At 37.9% G+C, this 10,017-nt stretch overlaps 1 protein-coding gene across 2 annotated transcripts in view; it reads left to right on the plus strand.

Annotated features, from left to right (window-relative positions):
- ARID4B (AT-rich interaction domain 4B) overlaps window positions 1–10,017 on the plus strand; it is a 185,908-nt gene that overhangs the window by 80,233 nt on the left and 95,658 nt on the right. For both annotated transcript variants that reach the window (XM_019527131.1, XM_019527132.1), the window contains exons 3-5: window positions 703–768; window positions 2,828–2,918; window positions 8,304–8,383. In XM_019527131.1, the coding sequence (XP_019382676.1) occupies window positions 703–768; window positions 2,828–2,918; window positions 8,304–8,383 (237 nt within the window). The remainder of the gene's footprint in view (window positions 1–702; window positions 769–2,827; window positions 2,919–8,303; window positions 8,384–10,017) is intronic.

The raw sequence follows: 10,017 nt of genomic DNA on the forward strand, positions 1-10,017 counted from the left end.
TGTAACCTGTCTAGGTCCGATTGCAGCCTATTCCTCCCTTCTAGCGTGCCCACATCCCCCCACATCTTAGTGTCATCAGCAAATTTGAACAGGGTGCTTTTTACCCCCTCGTCCAAGTCACTGATGAAGATGTTGAACAGTGTGGGCCCAAGGACCGAGCCCTGTGGAACCCCACTGCCCACATCCCTCCAGGTCGAAAATGACCCATCCACCACCGCTCTCTGGGTGCGGCTCTCCAGCCAGTTGGCGACCCAATTGACTGTGTAGGTGTCGACACCACAGTCCCCCAGTTTCTTAATGAGAACAGGGTGAGAGACAGTGTCAAAGTCGCATGATTTAAGAATTAAAGTAAAACGGTCTGTTTAAGGACAAGATGTTCTGAGTTTGAAGAAGTTGCCCATTTTCTTTTATTATGTGGGGTATCCTGCTGTCCAGATACTTAAGAAGTAAAAAATAGTTCAAAACCTTTTGCTGTCTGTCACTGGATTTGAAAGGCATCATTCATAGAGTATTTTTTTAAAATCATTTTATTACCATTTCCAAGAAATTGTCTGCCAATATTTGTAAAACATCTACAAGCAATAGCTTCAGCAAGTTAAACAGATACAGGGTACTGATAGCCTGCAAGCTTAGAATTAGGGACTGTTGATACCACACATGTTTATGCTGCTGGATTATATCAAATTGAATTATATTTTCTAGGTAACGTTTAGACATGATTCTTCAACGGTGGAAGTGCAGGATGATCATATAAAGGGCCCATTAAAGGTAATAAATTAATTTTGATTTTGGTAGGAATTTAAAATTCATTCTTTATCAATAAATGCTGATGTTTTTGTGCCTATATAAAGTTAGATACCTTTTTTGGGAATACTGATTAGCCAAACTAAAAAATTAATAGGGATGAAAAGTTGAATTCCCACAGCATACCTCTACTGGTTGGTTATATAGGACCTTACACAACTGAAAGTGTGTGTGTGTGTGTGTGTGTGTGTGTGTGTGTGTGTGAGAGAGAGTGTTATTTTGTGAATTGTGACATATCACTAGCGCAGTACATGCTACGGCATATGGAAAGGGAGCTGGAAATTCATGTCTGGTTTGGGTGTTTAGACCAGCTCTGTATTTTAAAGCAACAGTGGCAAGTTAAGTCAAATGGTGTAGAGGTAATTTGGTGCATCTCCTCCAAGTCTGAGCAGCAGTCAGTGTGTTAAAAGGAGTGACACCCTATCTAGAGGGAATATTTTAATATTTCTCCTTTTCTGGCAGGATGGAAGCAAACCCATCTTTAGTGCGTAGTCATATATCTATTTTGACTGGTTGAACAAATCTTTTTGCCTTCTTATAAGAAGTAGTATATTTGTTAGGATAATACACCTTGTCTATTCTTGTCTTGGGTGTGCTTCTTTATTAAATTATTTGTGCTGTATCCTTAGAATAGCCTCATAGGAAGCTTTCTAATGCAGGCTTGAAAAGGGTCTCATCTTAAGGAAGTCTTACACATGTCAATGTCTCCATTTTTTAAGGATATATCTATGCTGCAGACTGTTTGCAGGGACAGCAGTTTAAATTAGCCTGAGCTCCATACTCTTCTCAGCTATACTACTATGGTACCTGAGCTAGCATGTTTAATGTTAGCTTGGGCATCTTTGTGCTACACTACACTCTGCAGTATGTGCATTATCCTCAGCTAACCTCATGGTTTTAGATTAATTTAATAGAGAATTAACTAAAATTTCGTAAGTCAAGTTTAAACCTATTTTTGTGTTCACACAGACATTTGCTCTCATTTAAATTTAAACCTTTCCTAAGCTTTCATTAGCTGTTATACAGCATGTGAGTGCTGTAAGTGTGACCACTCAATCTAAGCTTTGGCAAAATACAGCAACTTGTCACAATATAAGTATACTTTTTGAGAATCTTTCAGCTTTCTTTGATATTTCAGTGTAAACTGGCTTATGTGAACCTTAGGTTTTCAAATACCAATTCAAATAATAGCCTAGTGTTCCTATGGAAGCCTTTGGTGACAACTTTTCTTTAAAAGGTCCTGCTGGCTCAGATTTTCTAATTAGGTGTAGTCTATAGGGTTGAAAGGAGAAGGCTTTCTTCCCCACGGTGCCTACAACTTGGTCCCTGTGCATTAAACAAAGATCATGAAAGAGAGGGGAACAAAAGGGAAAAATAAGAAAGGAAGGGCAGCAAGAGGAATAGAGGGGCAATATTGAAGAATATTACAAAGCAACAATGCTCGATATTATTTTAGTTTGATTGCTTTTGCAAAAACTAAAGGAGAGAGAGAGATCTTAAATAGCACCCTGCAGCTCTTCATCTCCATATTGCCACCTTGTTCTGGAAGTGAAAAGGAAGGATGCAAGTACATAGTTACAAGCCTGTTGGACATTTTGGTCTTGAATCAAAGAAGTTTGGCTGGCTTTGGTTTTAGTCTCTCTTACTTTGGAAAACTCAGCTGGATGATTTGAGCTGGCAAGCTCTTGTACAAGAAAACGACATCACTCAAATCAGTTCTTGTTCCCCACCTGCTGGTTGGAAAGAACCAACTCAGTTTGCTGGATGGATTTAGAAGAATCAAAGGAACACATTGAAGAGGAAAACACAGTTTCAAGAAGAGGTAGAAAGTACAGCATATTTAACAGTAAAAGTTTAGAAATCATTGCTCTTAAATACAAAGTTGTATATAATTCTAAGCAAGACATTTAGAATTTTATTGTTTCATTTTCTAAGTAAGATTTGCTGACTTCTGAAAATGCTTTACTTATCTAATGCAGATAAGTTATCTTTTTGAACGTTCTCAGGAGCTTCTGTATTTTAGGTAGGAACTGTTGTAGAAGTAAAGAGTCCGGATGGAACTTACCAGGAAGCTGTCATCAACAAACTAACAGATGCAAGTTGGTACACTGTAGGTAAGGAAAATAATTCTTAGATCCGAAAATACAAGTCAGAAAAATATCATGTGTCACAGGTTACTTGTCCAACTTTTTGCAACATTTGATCAGTTCTGAATTTGGTGGGGAACTTCCTTTGGGACTGCAAATGTGTTTAAATAAAATGGAAATCGATCACATAGGTATTCTTGCTAAGAAGTACTTTATAAAAACAGAAGCTGTTCTTAATGCAACCAAAACATACTTTGTCTGTGGCAACAGCTATTTTTAATGGAGTTTCTTGTACTGTGCATTTCTGTTGACATGATTTGATACTAACATACTAAGCACACTTACTTTATGACCAGTCTCATTTGAAGTCAGTGGAAATACTGTGTAAAGTGTACCAAAGGTTTTTTTCAGGATTGGGACCGTAAAAAAACAACACTGCAATGTTCAGCAAGAACATTTTGCCACGCTTGAATAACTCTTGAGTAGTAAGAGAAAATAGAACTACTAAGCGAGTTTAATTTTTGAGTTTTTGCCATAAAATATTTAAGAGTTAACTTTAACTAAGTTTCCTACTAAGATACTAAATAGTTACACCAGCAAGATTTTTCAGATCTTTTACATGATTTGGTGTGCGGGTACACCAAATACCCAAGTTTTAGACATGATGCACTATTTGAGCACTGCTGGTTTAGAATACTTATTAGATACTTTACTTCTGAATAGTTGGAATATCTAATGGATAAAATTTGATAAGGTGAAATAAGTGTTCATTAAAAGTGCAATGGTTGCAGAATTCACTTTCCCTACCTTTTTAAAACTAGTTAACCATCTTAATAGCTCCCGTAAACAAGCAACTAAAAATTGATTTTTTCCAATATATTGTTTTCCTTTAAGTTTTGAAACATTTCTTTGGATGGTTTAGTTAAGGTACCTTAGCAAAGCTCATGTGGGCTCAATTCTGACACATTTAATTTTTCAGGGTTGATTCCTCAGCACACCAGTCTTTCTTTGACACATGTCAGCGCATCCTAAAAGAGCCAGTGATTCGTGTATGTGTAGTGGGTAATTGTGAAGCTGCTACAAGAAATAAATGGGCTACTGTTGCCACCAGAGTCAGGAGTGGGGGGGGCGTGTGCCCCCGCAGTGACTGGGGGGTGGGGCCTCCATGGCTGATTGGAGGTGCCAGCAATGTTTCACCTGATGCCCCTGCTCTCTGACTGGCACCTGCAGGTGGGGCACCAGCACTTCTGCCTGCCCATCGCCCAAGCAGGGACCGCTGCCTGTCAGGGGGTGCACATGCACCCTGTATGCGTCACCACTGAAGACATATATCATTTGTCAAGAACAAATAACATTAGTTGGCCTGAATCTAAGATGTGGGAGAGTAGAAAGCAGTAGTTAAAAGAATATTGATTCCTTTTCCCCTGCACATTTCATTGAGTTAGAAGGGAAAAGTTATTGCCCTTTCCTGGTGGACTTTTGGAAGTAAGGTCTATTGGTAGCTTCCCTTTTCACATCCACTTACCTTGTTATGGGGATTTTGTGTTGCAACAGTCTTGTTCTTGGCTATTTTAAATGAAGCATGTTTTAGACTGTAGTCTCTTAAGTTTTTACACCAGCAGACTAATTATCTTGCACGCTGGAATGGGCGTGTAAAAATCAAAGTGATTTCAAGTGTTGCAAGGATGCATGAAGAAAAATTATCAGTTGTGACCATTGAGAGGCGCTAAGGGTTGCTGGTGGTAAACTGGTTGTTGATCTGGCAGATTAGGACTTCACATAAGGAGTACTATGGGAATTCTGACCTAAATGATAGTTTTACATTTTGAAAATGAGTGCAGCCTGTGAAATAGATCTGCAGTTCCAGGTAGGTGTTATAACATATGTAATTTCTCTTCTTGAAGATGAGAAAGTAAGATGAGAAGCATGAACAGACCAGAAGCTAGACTACAACAAAGTGAGCATTGCAGGGAAATGGAGACAAGAGGAAGTGATATTACCGAATAGTAATATTACTGAATAGCTGCTGAATGTCTCAGGGTAAAGGGTTACAGTAAAGTTATAGTGTGTGAATGTGTAAGTAAAGAGGTCTGCTGGAGAATTCTGAAAAGGCTGAAATCTGGATGGAATTCAAGTAGCGTGTGATGTGGCTAATGCATGAAGTAAGCAGTTCAGCAGAGCGAGTAAAGTACGAGTAAGTTCAGAGTAAATTGTAAAGGCAGCTGGTTCACAGATTTGTACTTGGAAATTCAGCCTGAGAAAGAGGTGGCTATACTACAGAAAAAAAAGGGTCACTTTACATCTAGCTTCCTTACTCAGCCAGTTTGTCTAGCTTTACATCAGCACCATTAAGAAATACGTGCATCATCATTTAATTAGAAGTGACCCCAGCCACAAAACCCTTTAATCATCTAAAAACTTGACTTGGCCAAGCAGACAACACTGAAGAAGTTTTACAGCAAATTGTTGTGTGAGAGAAACTAATTCGGTGTGGCATTGTGGCTCATAATATTTCTAGAATTGCCCATTTTGAGGCCCCTTGAAGTGTATGATCTACAGTGCTAAGTAGCAGGGCCAGTTTAAAGACATGTAGGGCTAAGGCCTTGTCTACCAACAGATTTTGAATAATAATATTGGTTTTGGGTGTGTGTTCCTGCCGAAACATTTAAATCAGTACAACCCCTATAATAGAGGCACAGTTGTATCAGTATAATAAAGGTACCTTTTACTGTTCTAGTTTATTCCTCTTCCCTCCAGGAATAGTTATACCAGCATAAGGCACTTTTTTTTACTTATAACTGTATACAACGTGAACACTAATTATTGTATACAACAAGGATATATAGTTAACAGTACACCTTGTTTGGTGGCAAAGCATAAGTCATCTGCTTGCAACATTTCTGAACTTTGTATATGTATGAATACCTGGTTTCTTTGATATCTGGAGCTTGACTTGGAAACCTTACTTCCAAACCTGCAGTTGGGCAAGCTTGCTTTTTCTCTAACAAATTTGGAGTGGTTTATTTATAGTTGAGTGACTTGGCCTGAAACAGTGACCTCTTGGCTTTCCTTGTAGCTTCCATTTTCAGGATCCCTCTTTTAAATGCAATACAATATCATAACTTTGCCCAGTAGACGACAGGATAGGCTGCCCCATTCGTTCATTCTGAAGATCTGTTGGGGTACAGTAGAGTGCATACATGTCTGTCAGAACTGTTTGCTCTCCATAGGTCACACAAAGTTGTCTTTAACCAAATATAAAGAAGCTCCTCCTTTGATTACTTTGTTTTGTTATTGCTTAGCAAAAGGAAGAATATCCTTTTTTGTTAAGGTCCTGTCAGGCAGGGAGTAGATGACAAACAAATTTAAGAAAAATTAGCACAGTGTGCATGGGGTTACTGTCCAGAGTAAATAGCATAGGTACCTACCAAGCTTTGATTGTTTTCTTCTTTTATAGTCAGCTTGGTGTCTGAAGAAGGAAGACTGTTTTTAACCCCTGATTACATAAAGAAATTCAGCTGTGCTGATTAACTCTTTCTGACTTAAGAACCTGCTGCTTTCAACTTTGGTCAGCCAAGGGAAGAAACCTACCCAAGCTGACTAGTTGGGGTGTATCATCAAAAGCCACACATCCCTTACAGCAATAATTGGCCTCAGTCCCCTAGTTTCTTGAAACCCTTCACAAAATAGAGAAATTCACACTGTAAAAATTGTCATACTGTATCACCATTTAGTGTACTGCTTCCTTTAAGTGATGAAACTGGACTGGGGAAGTGAGTCCAGAGGTGCTGTTTTCTAGCCTGTCCCAGATAGTATTGGATTTTTCATCCAGGAAAAATATTCAAGAGCCTAGGAAGAGAATATTTCCTGTCTTGTAAATGTAAATATAAGACCAGTGGGTTTTTTTCAGGCTTTCATATTTTCTGTGAATTACTTTGATTAGTGATTAAGTCTAGAATGTAGCTTAACATCCAGCACACTAATTATTAGTAACTTTACAGCTAAGATACCTTAGGCTCTGATCTTTCAGTGAATTCTTTACAAATAGGCTCCCTTTGACTTTGGATTGCTTTCTTGGTCCCAATTCACCAAAGTGTATATATATATGTATATATCTAACCAATCTTTATATAGATCTATCGATATATCTTGCATGGAAGGAATTGTAAAGGCAGTTGAGGAAGAAATAGGCCAAGATTGGTTAGCATTGTTTCTTAACAGAGCAGAGGAGCTGGTGAGAGGTGAAAAAGATGAGATAAGAGGGTTTCCTGAAACTTTCCTTTTTTAGCTGAACTCTCTTCCGTGTTGGCTTATGGCCAAAGATTACTCTTTAAAATACAGTTTTTGCTAAGGAGGGAAGTAAAAATTACTGTTACTGGTAGCACAGACTAACATGAAATCAAATTCCTGTTTCTTTTAAGTAGCTGTAGGATACAAATATTTTGAGAGTTGAACTTTGACATTTAAATCACCCTCATTAAGACGTGCCTCAAGGGGATTTAATAACAATTTAGTTTTCATATAAATGAGTTATCAGTTGAAAATCCTGCTCAACACATGTGTAGTAAATTTCTAACTTTAAGTACACACCTGTCAGTTGAACAGTTGGAGTCAGCTAGAGGATGTGTGCTTGAGTAGCTGTCTTGGTTATGCCCCCAGTTTCGTAGCTTGCAGATAGGTTCCAACTGTCCTGGTTCAGTTTCTGGGAATAATAGAGCCTACTATAACGTAAACCTAAAAGTCAGAACTCCCCAAATTCTTTCCCCTTCTCATCTTCCACTTGCTGCTCTTAACTACCTGTTTGGTGGGACTTTGCTTGTTTAACAGAATCTCACACTGTTTCTGTTGGGTGACAGACAGATACTGGTGTCATATTATAGACCTGGCAGATGACATTACCAGAGATATAAAGCCAAAACTTTCAGTGGCATTCACTGGCGTGTCTGTTATTTTGTTTTTGTTTGTTTGGTTTTCAAATCATGCCTGACTTTCAAAGGTGCTAAGAGTCTGCAGTATCTACTGTATTCCATAGTTGTGTTCTTACATAGTAAGTTAGACCTGAAGATAGTGTGAATTCTGCTTTTGTTAATAATGGATATTTAAAAACTGAGACAAATGTCACAAATTTTTACTTCTGTCTGATTAATGGGAGAATCCTCTCCCATGAGTTGGACATGATTAAGTGATAGATTAGATTATATAAAAGGGATTTTAAATAGTTTTGAAAAAATGGAGCAACTACTTTGAACTGAAGTTATTGGATTAAATATTCATTAGGAAAACAGTACTATAACTTTTCTGTAAAAAATTTCTCTAAATGTTTTTGTCCTATCTGTTTCATCCTGAGTGATTATTAACTAATCATGGGTTTTTATTTGTTTGTTTGTTTTTTCGTTGTCCCCTTGGTAACAGTATTTGATGATGGGGATGAGAAGACTCTTAGACGCTCTTCCCTTTGTCTGAAAGGAGAGAGGCATTTTGCTGAAAGTGAAGTAAGTATTTGGCATCAAAATGAATGCATTATAAATACACAACTCTGTCTCTAAAAAAAGGAATTAAGAACAGTTTCTTTCTTTTGAATTGCATCTGTTTTATTAGAACCTCAGTGTTTAGGAGGTCAGATAGTGATACTGCCAGATAGTGACCACGCAAATGTAATCCACCAAATCCAGCTTATTCCTTTTTTTTGACACCAAGGACTAAGTTTTGAGAATGTGACTTTGCCAAACTTATGGAAGTTACCTGAACTTCGTAGTGAAATGGACATAACATATATTTTTCACATGATGGTATTCCATTCTGTGGATTAGTTTAATTTTACTGTAGACTGTTTACTTAAAATTATCTGAAAAAATTGGATTAAAAAAAGATGCTGTAATATAGTACATGACATAAGTTGTTTTTTAGCTTCTCACACAGTTACATAGTTTGGGAAATTGATGCAAATGACCATGTCTAATTTGTAAATATTATTGTATTAGCTAATGAGCTTGACATATTTATACAGCTGAATATTTGCTGAAAGTACGTTGGACTCTGTATAAGTGCATAGCTGTGGGATGGAAAAAAGGCTGTGTACTACCCAGAGAATGCATGTAACCAAACCTAATGTAAATGAGTGGGCAGGCCAGAAATGAATCCTGCACTTCGCTAAGATTCCCTTCCTCTGTCCAATCTGCTCTGCTTTCTGCTCACTACTCCGTGCTTCTTGCACAAACTCCTGCTCTGCTTTCTGCTTCCTGCCCTCTTTGTTTCCTGTCCCCTCTATGATCTGCAGTATGCACAGAGGCTGTCTGTACTGTTTGTGGCACTCGTAGGGCAAATTGGCCACCCCAATGTAAACAGTGCTCAAGAAGTAAATAAGGCTCTCAGAGGTAGTGTTGGCTTTCCTCGTTTTCAAGGTTTCAGTTGTCTCTTTCAGGGTTGCTATAAGAAGCCTTGAAAAGGAAGAAAGTAAGCACCTGTGAAACTACTTAACCCCTGTTGTTCTGAATGTTTCTAATAGGCCTTTGAGAGTTGCTTCCTCTTCACTGTTTCTGGACCAGTTACAGGGAATAGGCTCCACAGAAGGGAGTTAGTTACCGTTTGTAATGTAATTGTACTCTGGTTAGCTGATACTAGGCACACAGGGAGGCTGAAAAATGGCATACACTTAACCAACGTGCAGGTAATTGGAGTCTGTTACAGTTTCAGCAACAGGCAAAAAAATTGGAGTGGCATTGTTTTCTGCGGTTCAGTGAATTATATGCATACTGTATAAATGTATAATGGGGACATGCTGTACTTGGTAGGCTGTTGTTATCTGATATTTAAAGAATTTTTTCCAGAAAAGTCTTTTCATATTAGTTTTGAAGTTTTGGTCTGAGTATCCTATACCTATAAAACATATAAGTCTTTGCAACAATTTTCTAAGTAGTTGAAATCTCAAGTCTGACTTCTGTTTTGGCTTATTATATAAAACTGTCTGGATTGATGGACAAGCAGATAGACAATTGTTTGCAAACGTGCTAATGCTAATGTAGTAGAGGTGTTTAAGGAGGGTTCTGCTTAGTAAGAAACTTCTATATATGTTTTACTCCAAGGTGGCATGTTGCCCATTTGTTATTAAAAAAAAAAAAAAAAAAAA

This window comes from Gavialis gangeticus, unplaced genomic scaffold, assembly GCF_001723915.1.
Source record: "Gavialis gangeticus isolate Ggan-Ray unplaced genomic scaffold, GavGan_comp1, whole genome shotgun sequence".
Taxonomy (NCBI): domain Eukaryota; kingdom Metazoa; phylum Chordata; order Crocodylia; family Gavialidae; genus Gavialis; species Gavialis gangeticus.